Source organism: Trematomus bernacchii, unplaced genomic scaffold (assembly GCF_902827165.1).
Source record: "Trematomus bernacchii unplaced genomic scaffold, fTreBer1.1, whole genome shotgun sequence".
Classification (NCBI taxonomy): domain Eukaryota; kingdom Metazoa; phylum Chordata; class Actinopteri; order Perciformes; family Nototheniidae; genus Trematomus; species Trematomus bernacchii.
Window position 1 is genome coordinate 15858 of NW_022987578.1, and position 27856 is coordinate 43713.

The 27856-nt window shown below is 44.4% G+C and overlaps 2 protein-coding genes across 2 annotated transcripts; one reads left to right on the plus strand and one right to left on the minus strand.

The window, feature by feature from the left end:
- Positions 1-1922: 1922 nt before the first annotated feature.
- On the plus strand, positions 1923-23534 carry LOC117479862 (nuclear factor of activated T-cells, cytoplasmic 3-like). Its single transcript, XM_034126967.1, has 11 exons — positions 1923-2288; positions 7250-7529; positions 11355-11714; positions 12067-12471; positions 12791-12953; positions 16170-16369; positions 16483-16655; positions 17363-17503; positions 17935-17990; positions 19414-20395; positions 22935-23534. Exons 1-11 carry the CDS (start codon positions 2222-2224, stop codon positions 23003-23005), a joined length of 2898 nt encoding a protein of 965 aa, XP_033982858.1. The 5' UTR covers positions 1923-2221; the 3' UTR covers positions 23006-23534.
- Positions 23535-23845: 311 nt separating this feature from the next.
- On the minus strand, positions 23846-27574 carry pdcd2l (programmed cell death 2-like). Its single transcript, XM_034126968.1, has 3 exons — positions 27269-27574; positions 26472-26687; positions 23846-26206 (listed from the first exon to the last, which is right to left on the minus strand). The coding sequence occupies exons 1-3, from the start codon at positions 27501-27503 to the stop codon at positions 25602-25604; spliced, it is 1056 nt and encodes a 351-aa protein (XP_033982859.1). The 5' UTR covers positions 27504-27574; the 3' UTR covers positions 23846-25601.
- Between the last annotated feature and the right edge of the window lie 282 nt (positions 27575-27856).

Sequence of the window (27856 nt, forward strand, 5' to 3'; positions counted from 1 at the left end):
TCCTACAGTGTGGTATTAGTACTTTTACTGGGACAGAGTATTCTTACAGTGTGGTATTAGTACTTTTATAGTGACAGAGTATTCCTACAGTGTGGTATTAGTACTTTTACTGGGACAGAGTATTCCTACAGTGTGGTATTAGTACTTTTACTGTTACAGAGTATTCCTACAGTGTGGTATTAGTACTTTTACTGGGACAGAGTATTCTTACAGTGTGGTATTAGTACTTTTACTGTGACAGAGTATTCCTACAGTGTGGTATTAGTACTTTTATAGTGACAGAGTATTCCTACAGTGTGGTATTAGTACTTTTACTGGGACAGAGTATTCTTACAGTGTGGTATTAGTACTTTTATAGTGAGAGTATTCCTACAGTGTGGTGTTAGTACTTTTACTGTGACAGAGTATTCCTACAGTGTGGTATTAGTACTTTTACTGTGACAGAGTATTCCTACAGTGTGGTATTAGTACTTTTATAGTGACAGAGTATTCCTACAGTGTGGTGTTAGTACTTTTACTGTTACAGAGTATTCCTACAGTGTGGTATTAGTACTTTTATAGTGACAGAGTATTCCTACAGTGTGGTGTTAGTACTTTTACTGTTACAGAGTATTCCTACAGTGTGGTATTAGTACTTTTACTGTGACAGAGTATTCCTACAGTGTGGTATTAGTACTTTTATAGTGACAGAGTATGTGCACAGTGTAGTATTAGTACTTGTACTGCAGTAAAGTCTCTGAATACTTCCTCCCCTGAGTTGAACTTGACACCCAGCTGATGACATCACCACGGGGCTGGCTGTTGCTGCTTTTAAGGACCCTGGGAAATATGAGAGAGTAACCAACATCGGTGAAAAGTCTTTAAATCTCCTTATACTGTAAATGAGACTAGAACATGTTTACACTCTGTATAAAGTTTAGAAATCACCGTGTTTTGCAGTCTTTGGAAGTGTTTCCGTGCACAGCGTGTCTGTCAGGTTGCTGAAAATATATCAGATAAAGTTTGTTAATGTCTAACAGGAAGTTGGTGTCAGAAAAGGGAAGTACACGAACAGATCCTTAAAGATTAGTAACAGCATTTAAATGAGACCTTGAACACCTCGTACTGAGCCTTGAGTGAATCATTTTTACACTCTATTATATATTATTCTTACTGATTAGGAAGCTCTGTTTCCTTATTTCGTCTTTAAAATATGACGTTAATATTAAATTATAAACAATTCATGTTTACATGTTGTGATCACCATGGTTTATAGACTTTGAGACTCATTCAAATGATTTATTAGGAAAGTTAATGAGTGTATTTTCACAACTTGCTTTCTCTGACAATGAGATTAAATGCAGAGACAATTCCTTTTTCTAAAACATATCATTTGACCTGTTTGTGACTGAAAGAGTTAGTAACAAGTAACTAAGTATATTTACTCAAGTACTTAAGCAACAGAATGACTACTTTTACTTTTGGTACTTTAAGTATATTTTGATGCTAATATTTTTGTACTTGTACTTGAGGAACATTTTGAATGCAGAACTTTTAGTACAAGATCTGAGTATTTCTACTTTTACTCAAGTACAAGATCCGAGTACTTAAACTTTTACTCAAGTACACGATCTGAGTACTTTTACCACCTCTGATTAAATCTAGTAGCATAAAATGGAAATACTCAAGTAAAGCACAAGTACCTCAAAATTGTACTTAACTACTTGACTAAATGTACTTAGTTAATCTCACACTGCTAGTATATATTTAATGTTTACTTTATTATTTGCCCAACTTGTTTGTTTGTTTGTTCACAGCATGTAAAGCTGCCTTGGGTCCCTTGAAATGCGGTATAATAAATGTAATTTATTATTATTATTATGAGTTACTTCCCACCCGTTCACGGAGGCTGCAGTACCGGCGTTTGGCCACTACGCCATTCCAAATATGTGTTTCAACGTCCAGCTCACTTCCTGGGGGCTCGGTGTTGTAGTTTACGGAAAGACCGTGAACGCAGCACTGGGATCAACTGAAACTCAAACAGCCGCACAGAAACAGAGAACAAACAACAAGTTAACAACAACAACAACAACAACAACAATGGGACTTTAACGCTTTGACTGCGCTTCCTGTGGGCGCGTTTATTAACCGAGTGGATGGCGGGTAACAACTTTTAGTGACGTGTTTGTAGTGAGTGAGACAGGTTCGAGAGACAGACAGGTTTTAACAGTTTAACGGGTCAATGTCGTCGGTAAACTGCGCCGAGGAGCTGGACTTCAGACTGATGTTCGACGGGAGACAGGCGGCAGGTAAACGGGCTTTTATTTTGACGACGTTAGTTAGAAATGTGTCACCATTCAGGGTCAAGTTAACGGGAGGCAGCGGTGGTTAGACCGGAAGTGAAGCTGTGCGGCCTTCAGAATAAAACTCAGCATTAGATAGATGTATAGATAGAGGTGGGAAAAGCACTCAGATCTTGTACTTGAGTAAAAGTAGAAGTACTCAGATGTTGTACTTGAGTAAAGGTACAAAAATAAGTACTCAGATCTTATACTATAGTGATCAAGTACAAGTACCTCAATATTTTGCTTTTACTTTGAAAGTCGTAACCGGAAGTGGAGCAGTCAGACTTCAGTTTATGTGACACCTCCAGCTGTCTGCTGTTAAATTTAGGTTAAATATTTAAATGTAGGTTAATTTAAAATGTGGATCAGCTTCCATTTAAACCACAGAAAGCTACAGAGACTATTCACAGTGTGTTTATTATTTTATTAATTAATCGGCTTTCTTTTTATGTTCTGATTAGTAGGCTGCGGTGGTCATTTTGTAACATTTTAGTTGTGTTTATACACTTTGAACTCACAAAAATGGCAGATTGTATTCATCTTAACTTTTATATTATGGGCTATTATATATTAAGATGTAATGATATGAAGTATTCATATTTATTACTCACTTAAAGTACTTTTTAACGTATTTTGATGGCACAATCTCGTGAAAATGAGAGACAAAAATAAGAATTTTAGCTACAAAAAGTTACTTTTTCACATTTAAAAAGTAACTGCAACTTTATCAGACTGTAGAAACATAGCATTTATATTATAACCTTAATGCATGCCTTTTTATAGCTTTACTAAAATAATATTTCTTAATATAAGGCACAACATAGTGTGATGTGACCTGACTGTTTTACCTGCTTCACTCTGCAAACATTTACTCTGGTGCTATTTCAATCCTCTGCATACAGGTGGTGGCTCTCTGGGATCAGAAATAGTAGCACATGCTTTTTTTTAAACACGGTCACACTGCGTAGGACCAATAAAAGCCTTGCACCTTGAACTATACTGATATACACCTGAACATCAGCAGGAGAGGACTCTTTAAAGTAGAGACACTACATACTGATATACACCTGAACATCAGCAGGAGAGGACTCTTTAAAGTAGAGACACTACATACTGATATACACCTGAACATCAGCAGGAGAGGACTCTTTAAAGTAGAGACACTACATACTGATATACACCTGAACATCAGCAGGAGAGGACTCTTTAAAGTAGAGACACTACATACTGATATACACCTGAACATCAGCAGGAGAGGACTCTTTAAAGTAGAGACACTACATACTGATATACACCTGAACATCAGCAGGAGAGGACTCTTTAAAGTAGAGACACTACATACTGATATGCACCTGAACATCAGCAGGAGAGGACTCTTTAAAGTAGAGACACTACATACTGATATACACCTGAACATCAGCAGGAGAGGACTCTTTAAAGTAGAGACACTACATACTGATATACACCTGAACATCAGCAGGAGAGGACTCTTTAAAGTAGAGACACTACATACTGATATACACCTGAACATCAGCAGGAGAGGACTCTTTAAAGTAGAGACACTACATACTGATATACACCTGAACATCAGCAGGAGAGGACTCTTAAAGTAGAGACACTACATACTGATATACACCTGAACATCAACAGGAGAGGACTCTTTAAAGTAGAGGACACTACATACTGATATACACCTGACATCAGCAGGAGAGGACTCTTTAAAGTAGAGACACTACATACTGATATACACCTGAACATCAGCAGGAGAGGACTCTTTAAAGTAGAGACACTACATACTGATATACACCTGAACATCAGCAGGAGAGGACTCTTTAAAGTAGAGACACTACATACTGATATACACCTGAACATCAGCAGGAGAGGACTCTTTAAAGTAGAGCTTCTTGTTTCTCTCAGCATTTTGTGAATGCATTCATATTTTAGACATTAGTATTTTTTTTGGGTGTTTGCCGCTCGGTACAGGAAGTCCTCGAGTTGCCGCCTGTCTGCCGGCAGGTTTTACTTCCTGGTTTTCTGTCTGTGCCAGCTGGCAGCTCTTCCTCTTCCTCTTCCTCTTTCTTATCTTCCTCCTCGTCTTCAACTGTCTAAAGATTTACAAAGATTTTTGTTGTTGTTTTGTTTTAGGATTTTACTTAAAAAAATTCCTTACATTTTAAATTCTACCTCCTCTTCATCATCCTCTTCATCCCATGTAATGTGTTTGTTTTAAAGCAACAGTGAATCTCTTCACTGTTGCTGCTTTGACTTCCTATTTTGCATGCAGTGTGTGTGTGTGTGTGTGTGTGTGTGTGTGTGTGTGTGTGTGTGTGTGTGTGTGTGTGTGTGGTGTGTGTGTGTGTGTGTGTGTGTGTGTGTGTGTGTGTGTGTGTGTGTGTGTGTGTGTGTGTGTGTGTGTGTGTGTGTGTGTGTGTGTGTGTGTGTGTGTGTGTGTGTGTGTGTGTGTGTGTGTGTGTGTGTGTGTGTGTGTGTGTGTGTGTGTGTGTGTGTGGTATTAATAGTCATGTTGTGGTGAGTGTGTGCAGCTGTGTGAATGAATTTACTCAACTGTTGTTCATAGTGCGGTGAGTGAACTCTGAGTTCATCAGAAAGTAGTTCAATGGTTATTTTAATAACCAGATATTAAAATAACACAAATTAATTCTGCTTCCTCTAATCCAGTTCACAGTAATAATATAGTGGAAAAATAAATCGTGCTGCAGACCTACTCTTCACTAATGTTCAGTATTCAGTGTCTCTACTAGGGCTGCTCAATTAATCGTATTTTAATCGCAATTACGATTTTGGCTTGCAACGATTATGAAAACAACCTAATCGAAATAAAACGACATATTTTTTTTCAATAAATGGATAATCGTTTTTAATAATCATGATATCAATTATTGACCCAAATAATCAAGATTATGATTTTTGCCATAATCGAGCAGCCCTAGTCTCTACTTTAAAGAGTCCTCTCCTGCTGATGTTCAGGTGTATATCAGTATGTAGTGTCTCTACTTTAAAGAGTCCTCTCCTGCTGATGTTCAGGTGTATATCAGTATGTAGTGTCTCTACTTTAAAGAGTCCTCTCCTGCTGATGTTCAGGTGTATATCAGTATGTAGTGTCTCTACTTTTAAAGAGTCCTCTCCTGCTGATGTTCAGGTGTATATCAGTATGTAGTGTCTCTACTTTAAGAGTCCTCTCCTGCTGATGTTCAGGTGTATATCAGTATGTAGTGTCTCTACTTTAAAGAGTCCTCTCCTGCTGATGTTCAGGTGTATATCAGTATGTAGTGTCTCTACTTTAAAGAGTCCTCTCCTGCTGATGTTCAGGTGTATATCAGTATGTAGTGTCTCTACTTTAAAGAGTCCTCTCCTGCTGATGTTCAGGTGTATATCAGTATGTAGTGTCTCTACTTTAAAGAGTCCTCTCCTGCTGATGTTCAGGTGTATATCAGTATGTAGTGTCTCTACTTTAAAGAGTCCTCTCCTGCTGATGTTCAGGTGTATATCAGTATGTAGTGTCTCTACTTTAAAGAGTCCTCTCCTGCTGATGTTCAGGTGTATATCAGTATGTAGTGTCTCTACTTTAAAGAGTCCTCTCCTGCTGATGTTCAGGTGTATATCAGTATGTAGTGTCTCTACTTTAAAGAGTCCTCTCCTGCTGATGTTCAGGTGTATATCAGTATGTAGTGTCTCTACTTTAAAGAGTCCTCTCCTGCTGATGTTCAGGTGTATATCAGTATGTAGTGTCTCTCCTTTAAAGAGTCCTCTCCTGCTGATGTTCAGGTGTATATCAGTATGTAGTGTCTCTACTTTAAAGAGTCCTCTCCTGCTGATGTTCAGGTGTATATCAGTATGTAGTGTCTCTCCTTTAAAGAGTCCTCTCCTGCTGATGTTCAGGTGTATATCAGTATGTAGTGTCTCTCCTTTAAAGAGTCCTCTCCTGCTGATGTTCAGGTGTATATCAGTATGTAGTGTCTCTACTTTAAAGAGTCCTCTCCTGCTGATGTTCAGGTGTATATCAGTATGTAGTGTCTCTACTTTAAAGAGTCCTCTCCTGCTGATGTTCAGGTGTATATCAGTATGTAGTGTCTCTACTTTAAAGAGTCCTCTCCTGCTGATGTTCAGGTGTATATCAGTATGTAGTGTCTCTACTTTAAAGAGTCCTCTCCTGCTGATGTTCAGGTGTATATCAGTATGTAGTGTCTCTACTTTAAAGAGTCCTCTCCTGCTGATGTCCAGGTGTATATCAGTATGTAGTGTCTCTACTTTAAAGAGTTCTCTCCTGCTGATGTTCAGGTGTATATCAGTATGTAGTGTCTCTACTTTAAACAGTCCTCTCCTGCTGATGTTCAGGTGTATATCAGTATGTAGTGTCTCTACTTTAAAGAGTCCTCTCCTGCTGATGTTCAGGTGTATATCAGTATGTAGTGTCTCTACTTTAAAGAGTCCTCTCCTGCTGATGTTCAGGTGTATATCAGTATGTAGTGTCTCTACTTTAAAGAGTGCTCTCCTGCTGATGTTCAGGTGTATATCAGTATGTAGTGTCTCTACTTTAAAGAGTCCTCTCCTGCTGATGTTCAGGTGTATATCAGTATGTAGTGTCTCTACTTTAAAGAGTCCTCTCCTGCTGATGTTCAGGTGTATATCAGTATGTAGTGTCTCTACTTTAAAGAGTCCTCTCCTGCTGATGTTCAGGTGTATATCAGTATGTAATGTCTCTACTTTAAAGAGTCCTCCAACAGAGCAACATGAATATATATAGGACATGCAAGAGACGTAGAAAGAGTGTTAATAGATTCCCAGCACCTCGGATATGAAACCTGTTGTATTATTATTATTATTGTGTTATGTCTGCAAGCCTCTTTGCAAATCAAATGATGAAGGTCTCGTTTGATTATGATTTGCATGTTGTTTCCTCTCAGGTCAACAGCTCGATGGCGCCTCCCCCCCTTCTTCTTCCTCCAATCAGGCTCTGGAGCTTCAGACTCACCCTTTCCCTCCCGCCGACTACCAGTACCAACTGCAGGGCTCCCTGTACGACTCCCAGGGGCCCCAGTACGGCTCCCTGGGGAACACCAGGACCTTCGAGTGCCCGAGTATCCAGATCACTTCCATCGCTCCCAACAGCCATGTGGATCCAGGAAGCGGACAGGAAGTGATGGCGTGTTGCCGGGCGGAGGGCGGGAACCCCGAGGCATCCTGGTTTGTCAAATAATTGATTTAAAAAATACTACCGTATTGATCCGAATACAAGACGGGGTTTATTTTCCGAGAAAAAAATCTGAAAAAGAGGGGTCGTCTTAAGGCACGGACACACCAGGCCGATTATCGGCATCGGTGGGCGTCAGGCCGACGATGAGCGTCAACACGCCCTACTCAGATTGGTGTGTCCCGCACCGTCGTGTCTTTTCAGCCGGGCCGACGCCTTTTCGGCCGAATCAACCAATCTCCTCCAAGAGCACCATTAGCCGCGTTCACACCAAGTACTTTCCTGTACTTAGTTCCGGCACTAAGAGCCCTGGCGCTTTTAACCCCAGGGTACTTAGTACAGATCGCGTTCACACCGGAGTACTTTTCCCTGAGGGAAGATTACAAGTACAGTAGGTGGCGGTAAGCACCTTAAAGTTGTTTGCAACCCGCTACAAAACAAGAGAAGAAGAAAAACTGATACAGGATCTGTTTAATCGCCATGTCGGTTTTCTTTATTGCACTCTCAAGACATAACATTAAATAGAAATATTTTAAATGTAACTAAAGTGTCAGTTGTACATGTCAGTAAACATTGTCAATATAAAATAAAGTGTCAGTTGTACTATATAATAACAGTAATAACAATATAAAATAAACTCCCAGCTGTAGGGAGTCTCAGCAGCAAACCCACCTTTATTATATATCTTCCTGAGACCCACTGCATCCGTCTGCCATAAACACTATGCAAACATACATGTTAGTTTTGGCCCATAGTGGACTCCATGTTGTGTTGTGTGAAATGGGGGGGAATTAAAAGTTTAGGTCAAATAATATTTAAAATGATATAAATTATCATATTTGTGTATGTGCCCCTGCCATTCCTCCACAAGGTTGCAACATTGATGATAAATAAATGACAAATAAAGCTTTGCCAGTTTATAACCGATGAAACATGATGGTATCAGAATAATCACTTACATGTGATGTATCGGATGCTACACAGGTCACTAAAGATAAAGTGTCAGGAGAAATAAGCTTAATCGCCATGTCGGTTTTCTTTATTGCACTCTCAAGACATAACATTAAATAGAACAATTTTAAATGTAAATAAAGTGTCAGTTGTACATGTCAGTAAACATTATATATAAAATAAAGTCATAACAGTAATAACAATATAAAATAAACTGTCCCAGGTGTATGGATATTCTCAGCAGCATGCACACCTTAGTGCAACGTTGTGTGTCGTGTGTCATTATTTACAAAAACTATACCAAATAAACTGTTATTAAATGCAGTTTGTCGCTCATCCTGCCGCTGCGCCGACGCTTCCTCATGGCGCAGCGCCCACACTTCATCCTGGTGCTGCTGGCGCTCCATCTGCTGCTTGAACACTTCTGCCTGGCGCTCCATCGAGGTGAGCATCTTGTCCTCCGTTTCCTGGGCCTTGGTGAACAGCACCATCTGATCTCCACGCAGCGACTCATTCACCACGGCACGCCGGTCCTCCAACGCCTGGGCGGTGTCAAAGAAATTCGCATCCCGTGTCCGCTTTCCTAAGAGGGGAAAATAAGCAATATACAATATACAAGTTTAGTCGCCATGTAGTTTTACAACATACTAGGAATGTGTTTTTTGTATTTTCACAAATAGAATTAAGGTTTCACAAATCTGAAACTGTGTTATAAAGAATCTTTTGACTCTCTGGGATAATCCAGTCCAAATAAATCGGCTATGCAGCGATTTAAGAGGTTCAAACACGGAGGATTGTTCCTTTTTGAAGAGTGCTTCATGTATGCTTGAACTTTGTTTAATGTTGTTGAGGCAAGTTAAACATAAAATATGATGAATATTATGAAATAAACATGATTGTGAACATCAGTTCGATGCGTAACGTTCTTTCAAGACAAAGTTACAGTGTGTGTGTACTGTGTGCTCGGGGCCGGTGTTAGCCTATTATGGCTAGCATGGCTAGCTTGATCTACTGAGCAAATAAAAGTACATCTGAGACCATTATTGTGCAGATTAAAACCCCAGTGCATGTAGTTGATTTTACCTTCGTCGTCATCGTTGGCCACTGAATCCGCCGTTTGTAGTCCTGCCCGAGTTTCTTTATTTTTAGCCGGTGTGCCGTGGGGCTGTGCACATTCCCAGGTCGAGTGAAAGCTACTGAACTGGCTTCAGTGCATTCCCTGGGTCGCGTCCTCTGCGTAGATCTCCAGAAGCGCCGACACCTCCTCATCATTTCTTGATGCTTGCCATAACTGCTTTCAAAAACAAACACAACGCACGGAGCGTTGTGTTTTTGTAGCGAGGAAAAACAATGGCGGCTCTACACAACATTTTCAGAGTTGTACGGGCGTGGTTTGCAATTCGCCCAGCCAATCAGCACTGGGGCACTTTTGGAGAACTTTTCACCCACAGAAAAGTACGCTCTCTGAGTTGGCTCTAAAAATGGGGGTAAAAGTACCCGAGATTAAGTACGATTTTTGGTGTGAACGCGACTCACGGAACTAAAACGCGAAAAGTACGGTGAAAGTACTCCGGTGTGAACGCGGCTATTGTGTTCTTTTTAACCAAATATCTCACAGAGGGGCGTGGGGAGGGGCTCCTTATTTTCATCTAATGTAACAGACACAGAATCAGCACTTTTGAAACAGGGCTGAAACAGAGGGGATTATGGGTAATGCTGCAATGGGTGATCTGTTTTCTAATTGGAGCCAAACACTTCAGAGACATGTTTTGTATATATCTGAGACATATAATATATTGATGAAAAACAGTGTAATAGGGGACCTTTAAAGTACGGAAACAGTTCACAGCAACAGGAGAGATAGAGATGCAGAGACACAGCAACCAACTCCAACAAAGTGGCTCAAAAGTAGGCGAGTTAATAAACAAGAGAGGCGAAGTTACGAGAGAGCATAATAAATGGGTTAAAGGAATGCTGCGTTTCTAATGCCGTGGATGGCAGCGAGGAAGACGTGATGTGATGATGCAGCTGAATGAGAAGACATCTGTGATGTGACGAATAGACGGCACATTTAAACACAATGTGTGATGTGTGTTATCAATATTTTCAAATACATTTATTTTCTTTATCAAAAACAAGATTTGGTCTTCAAAAAGGTATTTTTCCAAAAATGAGTCTTGATAAAGAGGGGTCGTCTTGTATTTCCTCGTGTTGTAAGGTGCTATATAAAGAAACGTTCCTCTCCTCAGGGGCCAGCTGTATCTTCCTGTTCCCAGTTACCGGGACCCTGCTCTGAATTATGATACTGTACAAACTTAAGCAGTATCAAATCGATAACCAAAAATATAATTGACTTGGAAATTATATATAACTTTGGTCAGGGGCGGACTGGCCATCGGGACGTTTGGGACGAATCCCGATGGGCCGGTACTGAAGTGGGCCGGTCGGACGAAGTGGGCCGGTCGGATAAGTCACTAGCACTCCCCGTCCCGTCCCGTCGACAACTTACTAGCGGTATTTACTTGCGGTACAGAGGTGGGCCGGTCGGACGAAGTGGGCCGGTCGAGAGTCCCGGGCTGATTTTTAGTCCAAGTCCGCCCCTGTCCCAGATGATGTTGTTGGACAGCCTCACAGGTTATTATGGTCTGCTGAGTTATAAAGTCTCTGACACGGTGACCAACAATCTTTGAGCAGATTTTTAACAGGTTTTGATTTTAAAGCTGTTCTAACAAATTATATATAAACAAATGATCTACCTAATTAAAAAAATGTATTAAAAAAAAAGACAATTCGAAAATGTATTTAAAAAATTCTACTGTGAATTGCCTCGTGTTGAAAGTTATGTAAACAAACGTCCCTCTCCTCAGGGGCCAGCTGTACCTTCCTCTGGTTCCCAGTTATAGAGACCCTGCTCTGAGTGCCAGTCCCTGCAGCAGCCTGTCCTCTCGCAGCTGGATGTCCGACCTGTCCTCCTGCGAGTCCTTCTCCCACGACGACGTGGAGGCGGAGCTTAGGGACGCCGCTCACCTGGCTCTCTGCTCCCCCGTTGGCTCACCTGGCTGCGGGGGCGGGGCCTTCGGAGTGGAGCTTTGGCAGCAGAAGTACCAACATCCTGGTGCTTTCAGTCCATCGCTGTCGCCTCACCAGTCGCCCCGACAGTCGCCTCATCACTCCCCCCGGACCAGCGTCACCGAGGAGAGCTGGCTGACCCCCAGACCCACCTCCAGGTAACTGTGTTATATTATTTATATTATATTAGGTACTCAAAGACACTTAATACAGGCTTAAATAACAACAAAACACACACAAGACAAAAACAAATGCGCTTTGTTTGGGCTGTTTTGCTTCCTTACTGTGTCATTAAACATCCCAAATACACATCAAGGTGCTTCATTTACTAACTTAAGTGAGACAAAGAGATATCCCTCTGGTAAACCCTCCGACTCTAATGTGCCAACATCAACATGAAACAAGAATATGAACCTGGCTTTATCCAGTGTTCACATTTCTGCGCCTCATTTGCATATTTACACATTTCAGAAACGTGTAATACAGTTGATCTAATGACGTCTTCCTCAGGCCGTCCTCCAGACCAACGTCCCCCTGTGGAAAGAGACGTCACTCCAGCGCTGGCCCCCACGCCCGCTCCCACTCCCCCCATCACTCCCCCCATCCCTCCCCCCATCACTCCCCCCATCACTCCCCCAGCCCGGGAGCCTCTCCGCGGGGCAGCGTCACCGACGACTCCTGGGTGGGGAGTCCCGCCGCCGCCTTCCTGCTGTCGGGCTACCAGGAGCTGGACGTCCCCTCCAAGACCCGGAGGACCACGGGGGGGCTGCTGGCCGGGCAGGGGGACCTGGAGGCCTTCCTGGACCCCCCCGGGGAGGAGGGGGCGGGGCAGGACGACCTCACTGACCTCTTCCTGCAGGTGCCCTCACACTTCAGCTGGAACAAACCCAAACCTGGGAACCCCCCTCTGTTCAGGTGGGCTTCTTTCATACAGATACTCAGAGTTAGGGCTGCTAAACTTGGGGACAAATATCTAAAATATCTAAATGCTACTGAGATATGAGGAGAGTGTGTGGGAGAGAAACTCCCTCTGGAGGGAACACAGGGATTTTAGTCTCTGCAGACCATTGACATGCACTAACATCTAGAGGAGAGGGAACACCTCAGAATAAGAATATGGCCTCTTTGCATTCACACAAAAACAAACAGAACAACCCTTTCCAGTCCTACAGGGGGGAATGTGGACTCTACTTTGAGTAACAGTGTGTGTGATTGATGGTGTGTGTCCCTGCAGAGCCTCGTCGCCCCCCCCTCTGGACTGGCCCCTGCCCAGCCAGTTTGACCAGTATGAGCTGAGGGTGGAGGTCCAGCCCCGATCATACCACCGCGCTCACTATGAGACGGAGGGCAGCCGCGGGTCCATCAAGGCAGCGACTGCAGGACATCCACTCGTCAAAGTGAGTCTTAAAAACCAGACACGTTTGATTTCAGACTCATGTTCAGACTCATGTTCAGACTCATGTTCAGACTCATGTTCAGACTCATGTTCAGACTCATGTTCAGACTCATGTTCAGACTCATGTTCAGGCTCAGACACACAGACAGACACTTTAATGATCCCAAATTGGGAAATCGTTTTTGATAGAGCAGCAGTGTGTTCAGGCGTTAATATATTTAAAAGATAAAAACACAATAAAATGAAAACAATAAACAGCAAATATAAACATATCTACAGTTAACCTGTTGAGCCCTGAGCCTGTTTTTCAGGTCTCAGGCTCGAAAATGACATTCCCAGAACAAATGACCATATCTTCCCTTCTAAAAGGGTTAAATTAATAATCTTTATTCTCAAAGTAATGATAAACCTGTGAGTTGGATGTAGAAAAGTCAGAATCAATATAGATGTTTTTTATTTTAAAGAAAATTCAGATCTTACATAGTAATAAACTGTAAATGATAGTGTCCGTCCAAAAATAAATTTGTACTTATAGTGAAAACTACCCTTAGATGATGGGTTAGTAGACTAAAAGCTTTAGGAATCCAAAGTACAACATATAATAAGTACCCTCTATCAAGATTGATGCAAAACAAGTGACATTTGACCTTTTTAGAGAGATTTAGCAAAAAGAAACCACTTCTGGGGTCATTTGGGTGGATTTTCCATATCTCTGGCTTCCCTTTGCTCGATTTTGATGGTTGACACCTCTTTCTGACCGTTAGAGCCAATAGAATCGAAGGGGGAGCCCCCCACACACACTCATTGTGAAACGAAAAGGTGGGGGCTTCGCGCATGTAATTTTGCATCAGAGTGAACCTATCTCTAGCTTTGACATCTGGAAACGGAAAAGCAGTTTTAATGCTTATGGATTATCAGAAATCATTTCAAAGGGACACAGACACATTGGATTAACCTATGGATTAACTTCAGCAGCGTTTTTATCGTTTTAATGCCATTGAAGACCACTTTGGAGAGACTACAGAGCCAAGGTAAAAATGTTAGCATTTTTAGCTACCTAGCGTCACCTGTTTTGATGTCCGTTTTTGCTTATAACGTCGCCATTTCGTATAATTCAGTGATAATGAGGGTACCCATCGGTTCTGTGTCACCTCACGATGTGAAACGATGTGTTGGATGTGGAGAAGAAATAAATAATAAGGTTTTGTGAGTGATTTTCGGTGCAGTAAGGTGTTAGCATTTTTCGCTCATTGCTAATTCAGAGGCTCAGAAAAAAAAAAAAAAAAGATCAGTTAGATGAGTTTCTTCCCGTTACATCGATATAAAACATTCATAGTTTATTAAATGAACATGCCCCGGTAAAATACTGCATGTAGATTTATACTGCACTAATCATTGAAACCCTCCGAACAGAAACAGAAACAGAACATATGTCACTGGGCTCTGAAACACTGTGATTTCCCTCTGTTTTCCTGCATTGAATACGAGCGAGGGTGTGAGTGTGGTTGTTCTGCGGCTCAGAGGAAAGAGCGGTAACAAACACCAGCAGCTGTTCTGGTGTCACATTCTCCAGAAGCTTCCTCTGCAGCGAGGGTGAAAACTGAGGCTCCGTACAGGAAGCAGGAAACAGCAGGGGGGAACACACCTGACCTCAGGAGCTGATATCCTGACATCAGGAGCTAGTATCCTGACCTCCTGACCTCAGGAGCTAGCATCCTGACCTCAGGAGCTAGTATCCTGACCTCAGGAGCTGATATCCTGACCTCAGGAGCTAGTATCCTGACCTCAGGAGCTGATATCCTGACCTCAGGAGCTAGTATCCTGACCTCAGGAGCTAGTATCCTGACCTCAGGAGCTAGTATCCTGACCTCAGGAGCTGATATCCTGACCTCAGGAGCTAGTATCCTGACCTCAGGAGCTAGTATCCTGACCTCAGGAGCTGATATCCTGACCTCAGGAGCTAGCATCCTGACCTCAGGAGCTAGTATCCTGACCTCAGGAGCTAGTATCCTGACCTCAGGAGCTAGTATCCTGACCTCAGGAGCTAGTATCCTGACCTCAGGAGCTAGTATCCTGACCTCAGGAGCTAGTATCCTGACCTCAGGAGCTAGTATCCTGACCTCAGGAGCTGATATCCTGACCTCAGGAGCTAGTATCCTGACCTCAGGAGCTAGTATCCTGACCTCAGGAGCTGATATCCTGACCTCAGGAGCTAGTATCCTGACCTCAGGAGCTAGTATCCTGACCTCAGGAGCTGATATCCTGACCTCAGGAGCTAGCATCCTGACCTCAGGAGCTAGTATCCTGACCTCAGGAGCTAGTATCCTGACCTCAGGAGCTAGCATCCTGACCTCAGGAGCTAGTATCCTGACCTCAGGAGCTAGTATCCTGACCTCAGGAGCTAGTATCCTGACCTCAGGAGCTAGTATCCTGACCTCAGGAGCTGATATCCTGACCTCAGGAGCTAGTATCCTGACCTCAGGAGCTAGCATCCTGACCTCAGGAGCTAGTATCCTGACCTCAGGAGCAAGTATCCTGACCTCAGGAGCAAGTATCCTGAGGTCAGGAGCTAACATCCTGACCTCAGGAGCTAGTATCCTGACCTCCTGACCTCAGGAGCTAGTATCCTGACCTAAATTATATTTAAAAAAAGATTAATAACATTTAAACAATTGGAAGAAAAAGTACTTTTTTGTAAGTTTATTTCACTTTTTTTATTATTCTTTTTAGTTTTTTAACCTGTGTTGACAGTATGAAGACGCCTCTCACAGTTACTCCAGAGTTACTCTCAGGCTGTCCACCTGTCCCTCACCTGTCCCTCACCTGTCCCTCACCTGTCTCTCACCTGTCCCTCACCTGTCCCTCACCTGTCCCTCACCTGTCTCTCACCTGTCCCTCACCTGTCTCTCACCTGTCTCTCACCTGCCCCTCACCTGCCCCTCACCTGTCCCTCACCTGTCTCTCACCTGTCTCTCACCTGTCCCTCACCTGTCCCTCACCTGTCTCTCACCTGTCTCTCACCTGTCTCTCACCTGTCCCTCACCTGTCTCTCACCTGTCCCTCACCTGTCCCTCACCTGTCTCTCACCTGTCCCTCACCTGTACCTCACCTGTCTCTCACCTGTCCCTCACCTGTCTCTCACCTGTCTCTCACCTGTCCCTCACCTGTCCCTCACCTGTCTCTCACCTGTCTCTCACCTGTCCCTCTGTCCCTGCAGCTGATTGGATACAGCGAGCAGCCGCTCAGCCTCCTGCTGTTCATCGGCACTGCAGACGACCGCGTCCTCCGGCCTCACTCCTTCTACCAGGTGCACCGCGTGACGGGGAAGACGGTGACCACTTCCTGTCTGGAGAAGATGACGGGCGGCTCCAAGACCCTGGAGATCCCTCTTCTGCCCGGCAACAGCATGGCCGCCAGGTACAGGAGGGCTTTCCACCACTCAAACACCTCAGAGAAGAGTAGTCGCTATCTGAGACCTATAATATATGCCTACAAATAGTATAATAGGAGACCTTCAACTTTCTCCGCAGCATCGACTGTGCGGGCATCTTGAAGCTGCGTAACGCCGACATCGAGCTGAAGAAAGGCGAGATGGCCATCGGCAGGAAGAACACGAGGGTGCGTGTTGTGTTCAGGGTCGCCCTGCCACAGTCGGACGGACGCATGCTGTGGCTTCAGACGACATCCAACGCTGTGGAGTGCTGTGAGTCTCCTGTAGTATCGCTCTGTGTGCAGGGAATACGATAAGATAAGAAATACTTTATTGATCCCAAGTTGGGAAATGCATACGTCTTCATCTCATTCCTCATCTTCCACCTAAAGTTGTCTGCACTACTGGTCCTGGAGCTATACGTACAAATACACATCAAAGCATGCATAATGATCGGCATAGTGTGCTGTGATGTTTCTGAGAGATTCACATCACGTCTTCATGCAAATCGAGCACACAACTGCACTCCATAGGAATGAACGAGAGATCGATGTGAACATCCAACTTTGCGGTGGTACTGATTCGCCATACTTTCACGTAGAAAAGAGATTCAACGTTTGAGCAGCTCTCAAGACTCTCAAATGAATTGGCCTAAAAGGGTTTTTTGATTAATGGAACGGTTCTCCCAAGATCCCTGTTTAGGTTTCGTGACGTTTTCAGACTGTTTCAGATTTTATAATGTGTCCCCTGTGTGTGTGTGTGTGTGTGTGTGTGTGTGTGTGTGTGTGTGTGTGTGTGTGTGTGTGTGTGTGTGTGTGTGTGTGTGTGTGTGTGTGTGTGTGTGTGTGTGTGTGTGTGTGTGTGTGTGTGTGTGGTGTGTGTGTGTGTGTTGTGTGTGTGTGTGTGTGTGTGTGTGTGTGTGTGTGTGTGTGTGTGTGTGTGTGTGTGTGTGTGTGTGTGTGTGTGTGTGTGTTTTGCAGCCCAGCGCTCGGGGCAGGAGGTTCCTCAGGTGGAGAGCTTCTCCCCCTCCTGCTGCTCCTCTGACGGAGGAGAGGAGCTTGTCATCAGAGGATCAAACATCTGCTCCCAGTCCAGAGTGGTGTTCATGGAGAAAGGCCCCGGTCAGACCGCTTTCTATCCCTCTGCTGCACGTTAAACACACCAGGTTCTGTTCAAGGTCCTGTTCAAGGTCCTGTTCAAGGTCCTGTTCAAGGTTCTGTTCAAGGTCCTTTAGAGGGGCCTGACACGCCTCCATTGGACTCCTTTGTTTACTTCCGGAACATAGTGACATCACAATAGAACACTCGCGCTCCTATTGGCTAGCGCTAAAACACATTGTACGTGATAGGTGAAGGGGCGGGACATCTCTAAGAGGTTGACCAATAATATAAAGTCATGTATATTTTAAATACCGTTTAGTGTTTGGGCCCCTACTAGTTTGAAGCTTCAGAGCGTTCCTCAGCGTGCCCCATTTCACATGTCTCCATTCTGTCTCAAATGTTATTCTATTATTAAACTGTTTGTGAATTAATGAATTTGATTGAACCCTCAGATGGAAGATCCCTTTGGGAAATGGATGCCAGAGTTCTGCCGGAAAAAAGCAGCGGTGTGAGTAGAAACACACTCCCTACCTCCTCTCTCCTCCTCCCTACCTCCTCTCTCCTCCTCCCTACCTCCTCTCTCCTCCTCCCTCTCTCCTCACTCCTCCTCCTCACTCCTCCTCCCTACCTCCTCACTCCTCCTCCTCACTCCTCCTCCCTACCTTCTCCTCCTCACTCCTCCTCCCCTACCTCCTCTCTCCTCCTCCCTCTCTCCTCACTCCTCCTCCTCACTCCTCCTCCCTACCTCCTCACTCCTCCTCCTCACTCCTCCTCCCTACCTCCTCACTCCTCCTCCTCACTCCTCCTCCCTACCTCCTCCTCACTCCTCCTCCCTACCTCCTCACTCCTCCTCAATCCCTGTTATCATTGCCCCTCACCTGTCTCTCACCTGCCCCTCACCTGTCTCTCACCTGTCTCTCACCTGTCTCTCACCTGTCTTTCACCTGTCTCTCACCTGTCTCTCACCTGTCTCTCACCTGTCTCCCTCTCACCTGTCTCTCACCTGTCTCTCACCTGTCTCCCTCTCACCTGTCTCTCACCTGTCTCTCACCTGTCTCTCACCTGTCTCTCACCTGTCCCTTACCTGTCTCTCACCTGTCTCTCACCTGTCCCTCAACTGTCTCTCACCTGTCTCTCACCTGTCCCTCACCTGTCCCTCACCTGTCTCTCACCTGTCCCTCACCTGTCTCTCACCTGTCCCTCACCTGTCTCTCACCCGTCCCCACCTGTCCCTCACCTGTCTCTCACCTGTCTCTCACCTGTCCCTCACCTGTCTCTCACCTGTCCCTCAACTGTTCTCTCACCTGTCTCTCACCTGTCTCTCAACCTGTCTCTCACCTGTCCCTCACCTGTCCCTCACCTGTCTCTCACCTGTCCCTCACCTGTCTCTCACCTGTCCCTCACCTGTCTCTCACCCGTCCCTCAACTGTCTCTCACCTGTCCCTCACCTGTCTCTCACCTGTCTCTCACCTGTCCCTCACCTGTCTCTCACCTGTCCCTCAACTGTCTCTCACCTGTCTCTCACCTGTCTCTCACCTGTCCCTCACCTGTCCCTCACCTGTCCCTCACCTGTCTCTCACCTGTCCCTCACCTGTCTCTCACCTGTCCCTCACCTGTCTCTCACCCGTCCCTCAACTGTCTCTCACCTGTCTCTCACCTGTCTCTCACCTGTCCCTCACCTGTCCCTCACCTGTCCCTCAACTGTCTCTCACCTGTCCCTCACCTGTCTCTCACCTGTCCCTCACCTGTCCCTCACCTGTCTCTCACCTGTCCCTCACCTGTCCCTCACCTGTCCCTCACCTGTCCCTCACCTGTCTCTCACCTGTCTCTCACCTGTCTCTCACCTGTAGAAATGAATAAAGTAAAGTGTTTTGATTTCCTGTAGTTGTGAACCTTGTAGTTTTTAACGTGTGAGTGTAAATGTGTTTCAGTGCGTTCTGGTGGTGGAGGTTCCTCGTCTGAACCGGAGAACCTCAGAACCGATTCTGGTCCAGTTCTGCGTCTCCAACGGGAAAAGGAGGCGGAGCCTAACGCAGAACTTCACCTTCCTGCCCGCCGTCAAACAGGAGCCGGACCACAACTCCCACAATGCACCTGGTCCCGCCTTCCACCAGCCGGAACCAGACATGCAGTTTTACGAGTCATGTGAACTCCCGGTGCATTGTGGGCCGCCTCGCCTCCATCACCCTCCTCACTCCTCCTCCCTACCTCCTCACTCCTCTTCCTTGCTTTCTAACTCTTCCCTACCTCCTAACACTTCTTCCTTTCTTCCTAACTCCTCCTCTATACCTCCTAACTCGTCCGTACCTCCTCACTCCTCCTTAATGTTTACTAACTCCTCCTTCCTTCCTCCTCACTCTTCGTCCTCGCTTCCTAACACCTCATCCCTGCCTCCCACTTCCTCTTTACCTCCTTACACCTCTTCAGTGCCTCTTCACTCCTCTTCCTTGCTTCCTAACACCTCATCCATTACTCCTTACACCTCCTCAATCCCTCATCCCACTTCCTCCTTACCTCCTCACACCTCCTTAATGTTTCCTCACTCCTCCTACATCCCTCCTAACTCCTCCCCCCTACCTCCTCAAACCTCTTCCTTGCTTCCTCAGATCACTTCCACTTCCCCTCACACCTCCTCCATCCCCTCGATGCCTCCTCACACATCCTCCCTACCTCCTAGCACCTCTTCCTTGCTTTCTCAGATCTCCTCCACTTGTCCTCAGTCCTTCGCCCTTCCTACCTCATCCTCCTCCTCAAGTGGACTTCAGAGGAGACTCTCCCCCTCTCTGAGCTCCAGGAGAGTCTTGGTGACGTCTCCTCCCCCCCTGAAGGTGTCTCCTCCCTCCTCGAGCATCAAGCAGGAGTTTGGGGAGCGTCCCGAGTCTCTGGGTCTGCAGGAGATCACTCTGGACGACGGTAAGGATCTGATGACGTTTATTAACCATACAGACGCCCATCGTAACACAGAGTTTTCAGTACAGAAGGGCCTTAGCCAATCAGAACGCAGATCTCACAGCACCGAAGGCGGGCTTTGCTGTAAAGCAGTGCTTCTCAAAGTTAAATCAGAACGTTTTTAAAGTTTCCATGAGAACCTGATTTCTGAAATTAAGCAGACATCTTAAGGCCCGCTGACACCAAAGAACTGACACAGACGGACCCGACTGTCACGTCGCCTCGCGTCTCCTGCGTCTTGGCCAACAGTCGCACTGGAACACACCGCAAAGACTTCAGCCGACGGCCAAGAAACACGTACGCACTGCGCATGCGTGAGTGGCAATAACTCTCCTAACAGCAGGCGGCGGTAGTGTGTATTCGTCATTCAAAAGAGGCAACAACCGGAAGACAGACTGCGTGATATATACAAACAACAAATAGCGTGTGCGTTCCATTTTCACTCTCCTCCATCGAAAACATGTTTCGTGCGGTACTGGCGGTATCAGCCCAGAAAATGAAAAAGAATAGCCGTCTGTGTGTGTCTTCTTAAATCGTTTGTTTGCGTCCCTCACTTCCGTTTAGCTTCTCATGCACTGATTCGCTAGCTGAACAGCCAATCAGAGTGATTTATTTGGCCGACAGCGAAGGTGTCGGCACGGCCAAAAAGACACGACGGTGCGGGACACACCAATCTGAGTAGGGCGACAGGACGCTCATCGTCGGCCAGACATCTATCGACGGCCAAAATCGGCTTGGTGTGTCCGGGCCTTAATTGTGATGCTGAAACAGTTCATGGTGTGTGTGTGTGTTATTTATACGAGGGGGCCCCCTGTGTGTGTGTGTGTGTGTGTTATTTATACGAGGGGGCCCCCTGTGTGTGTGTTTCTCTCTGATCTGTGTTAATAATAGCTTTTGTTGCTCTGATGATGCAGCGAGGGTTAAATCTGTTGCTGCAGCTGTCTCACACACACACACACACACACACACACACACACACACACACACACACACACACACACACACACACACACACACACACACACACACACACACACACACACACACACACACACACACACACACACACACACACACACACCTCTTGCCTTTCAACATGACTTTGGCCTACTGTCAACATTCTATTCTTTAAAGTGAGTGTGGGGATTGTCCACAGTAGAAGCGACTTACATACTCAATACTGTGGACAATCCCCACAGGAGCACTTTGGGGTGAAGTGTCTCAGGGACACAACGACATGCTGACTGCAGCGGGGTTTGAACCTGTGCTCCCCTGATCCCAACACCAACGCACTAGCCCACTGCGCCACACGCCTCCATAAACATTGGGGATAATGTGAGCACACAACTCAAGTAATTACATTATATATTTTATATTGAAAAACTGTGAAATGCAGCGATTAATTTTCATAGATTCGTATTTTCTTTCCTGGAAATGTACGACTCCATGTTCCTGATATTGTTTCACATTTCTCTGTCTCTATAGTTGTGTGCTCACATTATGCATCATCTTGTGGTCTTTAGACGTTTTAATGCAGAAGTGTTACATGTTGAGAGATGTTGGAGGCGTGTTATCTCTGAGCCTCAGTCAGATGGAGACGATGATACCATTCTTTTTTCTTCTGCAGCGTCCGGTTTCACAGCAGATCTAAGTTTAGCCGCTCGCTGCCGTGCAGAAAAACACTTTCTGAACCGCAGCTAGTTTTAATAACTCAATACTTTCTCAGAGAGCGGCCGGTGTGAGAATCAGTTTGTAGAGATGTTAGTTAGTTTGTTATCTAAAGATTTAATACAGAACCTGTCACTACAGCACACAAACATGTCATTCATGTTTTAATTTAATTGAATTAATTTTCTTTCCATGCATTTGTTTACAGAGTGCTTTTAATATGTTTACATCCACAGTTGGAAGCAGTGTGTTTGAGTTTGTTCAATTATAGCCTGAATTTAGAGCCTTATGAAAACACTCCTACGGAAGAGGATTAGGGACAAATGGGACTGATTTTGTGAGTTCTGGGAAAAAGTCACTTTTGATCAGATCCCCAAAAATGTTTACGTTGCTCAAAAAATGTTGAGAACTATTTATTTTTTATCCCGGAGAAAAAATATTTATTATTTTTCGGAAAAAAATAAAACTATTTTCTTTCTGAAATAAAAATAAAAATATTTTTTTCTTGAGTTCTGAGAAAAAAGTTAGGAATTGGACACAATTTGTATTGGATGTTTTTACTTTCACTTCTTGTGTTTATAAACATTTTTATTTTATTTAACTTCTTACGTTTGTAAAATAAAATATATAGTTGTATTATTTATTTCATTCTAAAATGGAGTAATTGTTAAATAAAGTGTTCAGATTCTGGAGCTTTAAACCTCTTCCCTAAGAGTTTCAGATCGTTTCTAAATCAGGAAAAAGCAAATATGTTAGTTTTTTTGTATTGAATATCAGAAGTATTCCAGCCCTGGTGATAAATAAAGCTGGTGTCCTTCTTCTGTTTGTGTTGCAGTGAACGAGATCATCGACAGAGACATCAGCGGACTTCAGTTCACTGAGCAGCAGCCGTACCGCAGAGACTGAAACTCACTGAGCCTCAAGTGCCTGAAACTCACTGAGCCTCAAGTGCCTGAAACTCACTGAGCCTCAAGTGCCTGAAACTCACCGAGCCTCAAGTGTCTGAAACTCACTGAGCCTCAAGTGTCTGAAACTCACTGAGCCTCAAGTGCCTGAAACTCACTGAGCCTCAAGTGCCTGAAAACCAGAGAAACACCGAGACGCCTCGATGAAAACCAAAGATCTTCTCACGACTGAATCCTCAAAGAAAAAGGGCTGAAATCCGACTTCCAGATCAGCAGAAACACCAGAAACACCGGAGGCTGAAGACCGTCGTTATTTATTGGCCAGTTAATTATTAAGGAATGTATTTTTGATACTCTGGATCTGATCCGGTTTTTAACAGAAAAGTCCTTCAGCTGATTTATTTGATATCGCTTTAACGGTTTACATTTCCTCCCCGCTGTTCAACCTCGTGTCGTGGTGTGAAAATGAAGACACTGAATCAGATAAATGTGTATCGTAAAGGTTGAAGTAAAAATGAAAGAAAATGTGATCTGCTTCGTGTTTTCATACGTCATTTATCGAGTGAGTTTTAAACACTTTATCCCGGAGTCAAATGTCGATTATCTCACATTTCAGGCACTCGTGGTTACAAACAGATCAACGTTATACGAGTTTTTAAAGGGTGAATCTGCAATGAATGACACAGAAGGAAGAAAACGTATCTTGAATGCAACCCGTCAAAATGCTAAATCTGGCGTGGCTTTTTAACCTTATCCATACTTAAGCCACTGAGGGATGGGAACGGGAGAACTAAGTTCAGACGCGTGTTCCAGATGATAAAACAATGTCCATACGAGTGTATATCTTTCAATCCATCGATCCATTTATTTTGCTGTCCATATTGCCTTTCTGTTATCATTCAGATACCAATATATGCACGACGCCAGTCACGCTGAATACAAACAGGTTTAACACACAGCTCATATCGACACGGCGTCTGCCGACATGGTCAAAAACTGTTTGCTACCGTCCCACACACCTGCATCTGATCACCCAGGCCCAGGAGTTCAAAACTTTTAATCCCCATCTGATGGGATCAGATTTGGATTTTGGGTAGTTCAAAACCAAAAATCAGGATTAGGATCACTTTGATATCCGATCAGGAAATCCAATCCAAGCTTTAATCTGGATCAAATCTTCAAAACGGGTAGTTCAAACCGACAACACAGGATTTGGATCAGTTTGATCCCAAAAAACTGGATTATCTTGATCCCACCAGAGGGGTGGGTTTCCAGTGGATTACCAGAGCAAAATGTACAATGTATTTAAAAATATGTTTCAAAGTTTGTTAACTGAAATAATACACCATTTTTAGCCTTCATGGCAAATCCATTTTATTTTTCATTTTTTGGTCACGTTTGTGGCCTATTTTGTTTTCAACCAAATGTTGATGACACAAATGTTTATGCTTATCACAACAAAGATTGTCAATCACAAATGTAATTTAGATTAAAGAAAACATATCTTCAACAACAAAAAAGTCCATCGTCTCTCATCACCTTTCAAAAGTAATTGCGGACTATAGAAGTCTCTGCAATGTGGTCTCTTGTCTTCCTTGTATTATCTTTCATATCCACTAGATGGAGATCAGTAGGATTAAAGCACTGATATTCAGGATCTAGTCATCTTGAGAAGTCTGATTCTGGATCAGGTGATCCTGAATTGCTTTGAACTACTGGGACAAAATCTGGCGACTTGTCTGATCCTGGATCACAAAAAATGGGATTTCAAAATCTGATCGGATCTGATTGAGATTAAAGGTTTTGAACTACTGGGCCTGGGTGATTACATTTCTACACACTCACAAGTGAATACTCCATCTTGTGTTCATTGTTGGAACTGCATCATTCATTAAACCTGTGCAGATCAAATACAAACAAAGATATGACAAGACAATATGGATATTTTTTGTGAAATGACTGCAAATGAGACGGCTCATTAAAGTCATTGTTGGTAAATATAAATAGATGGCAGAGCCAGTGGAGTGGATAATGTTCAGAGAATAATAATCTGACTTCATCTTATTATTGTTCCTTTAGAGAGGTGCAGAAATGAGTCAACATTCCTGTCCCCTGGTCTGGAAGTCAATGGTTTTCTGAATGTGTTTTTGGTTGTTAGTCTGAAATAAGGTTTGTGGTGAACACAAGCTGAAGAGATAAAAAAAAAAAAATGTGTTCTTCAACATAAAATATGGATTGGTAAACTGGGATGCTCTGTTGCGATTGGTCAACCTGCTTTAGAGAGATGCCCCGCCCCCTTTGCCTGTCACGTACAATGTGTTGTGGAGTGTTAGCCAATAGGAGGGTTACATAGAGATGATGTCACTGGAAGTAAACAATGGAGGCGTTTCAAGCCGGAGGGGGGAGAGACACACAAGAGATTCTAGCCTCTGCAGACCATTTACATGCACTCAAACCTACAGGAGAGGGAACACCCAACACATATAATACTATAATAGAACCTCTTTAAAGAATCGTTCCTTAAAAAGGGAGGATTTATTTGTATTTATTTGACTTTCTGAGTTCTTCTTTGAGGTTAATGTTGATGTTGAAGTTCGTCATTTGAAGAGCTTCTGGTCGGGGTCCGGTTGCACGAAGCAGATTTCCTCCACAGTGGATCCCGAATCCTCCGTCCAGCAGCTGTTGTTGCAGGTGAACACCAGCACCGTCCCAAACTCCACCTCCACTTCCTCCTCTTCCCTCCCCCTCAGAAGACTCACCAGAGCGGGCATCAGCTGCATCTCAAACGTCCGGTCCCCACCGCAGGATCCACATTTCGGCACCTGCATGTTTTCCGGCGGCTGTGAGATGAAGAGAGGTTTCCCTCGCCGGCTGTAGCGCAGAATCTGCTGCGGACAGAGCGAGATCTTCTTCATGAAGCGAGAGAAAACGGCGTCTCCGTGTCTGGCTTTCGTCTTCTCGTATTTCTCCTCACCTCCGCCTCCCTCTTCGTCCTCCATCTCCCCCGCGGAGACCCCCTCCCTCCTCTCGTATTCCCGCAGAAGCTTCTGAGCGTGATGCAGCTCGTCTTCCTCTCCGAAAAGCTCAGATTCCTCCACCACGCTGATGAAGAACGAGCGGAGTTCTGGAACGTTTTCCTCAGGAACGTCGTCTCCGAGGGTCAGATCCTGAAGACCGAGGCTCGCGTGCATCTCTCCGACGGCTGGGGGGAGAATGAACACGAGGAAAGCGTCAGGAAATAAACCCCTCTCTCTTTTCCTCCGTACCCACATCTCTAAAAACGGGGGAACAACGGAGCTGACCAAGATTTGCTGCGTCATGACCACATTACTCAAATGTGGGCGGGCTTTACACCCACGGGCCAATCAGAAACGTTGCTATCAGAAACAATGAGACGTAATATGGTCTGCGAATCAGCACTTTAGTAACAGGCTGGAACAGAGGGATATGAGGGATTAAGTCTTTACCTTCTTCCTGAGGAGCTGCTTCCTCCTCTTGCACCTGGCTCTCCTTCCTCCCACCTCCACTCTCCTCCTCCTCCTCCTCTTCCTCCCCCCAGTCCTCAGCGGTGTCGCACCACTCTGAGGCAGCTGGAGCCTCTTGAGTCGGAGCCTTTCTGCAGGAAGTCTCCTCCGGACGCTGGGAGCGAATCACCCTCCAGGTTTCTGAACTGCTGCTGCACCCTGAACACAGAGGAGTAAAGTAACTAAGTACATTTACTCAAGTACTATACTTTTTGAGGTACTTGTACTTTACTTGAGTATTTCCATTTTATGCTACTTAGTACTTCTACTCCACTACATGTATTTAATACCTTTAGTTACTTTACAGATGTGGATGAATGATGTGAAATATAATCAAGTGTTAAATCAGACTTTAGTTCCACCTGGAGTAAATCCACAAGCTACCCTGCAGTATACAAAGTCATTCAAACTAGCTGCACCTTTACCAGCTTTGAGAACACTTTCATGATCAATCATTATAAAACATATCATATATATTATTCTGAAATGGACCAATCTGCACAATCACTACTTTTACTGTCGCTACTTTCACTATATTTTGATGATAATACTTTTCTACTTTTACTTGAGGAACATTTTGAATGCAGGACTTTTACTGTAACAGCGTATTCCTACACTCTGGTACTTCTACTTTTACTAAAGTACAAGATCTGAGTACTTCTACTTTTACTCAAGAACAAGATCTGAGTACTTGTACTTTAACTGAAGTACAACATCTGAGTACTTCTTCCACCCTGTACCTGTGCACGCGAACAGGTGAAGTGTCCTGTGGTGGGGGGGGCAGATGTGCACGGGGCAGTAAACCTGCACGACTTGGGCTAACGGGGCACCGCAGCGCGCGCAGCGGGGAGCCTGTCGCGAGGGCTCCGGAAGCATCCAGTCCGGTTTCCCCCCCAGCTTGTTGGTTATGAACGAGGCTCGGTACCGCTCCGGGTCCAGATCCCCGTCACTCAGACCCAGCAGAACCACCTCCATCTCACACGTGTTACACACCGGAAGTGAGAGGAACAGGGTCCGTCATCAAAACAACTCCGTGTGCAGAGGGAGGCTCTTCACAACACAGACAATTACGCCTCTTGTTGTATTCTGATTTCACGGAGAAATCAACCAGAAACACATTTGGTGGTTCATTTAACTCAATAATAAAGTTAAGGAGGTTACTTTTAAAATATTACACACAATACCCTGCAAAGATTTAGACTCGATATTGAATATTCCTGTACTTTTTGTGATAAAGAAGTTAGTAAAGAAAGTATTTGCCATTTATTCTATGAATGCAAGTAGTGTATACTTAATATTGGGAGTCAAGTCGTTAGTGTGTTTAGCAC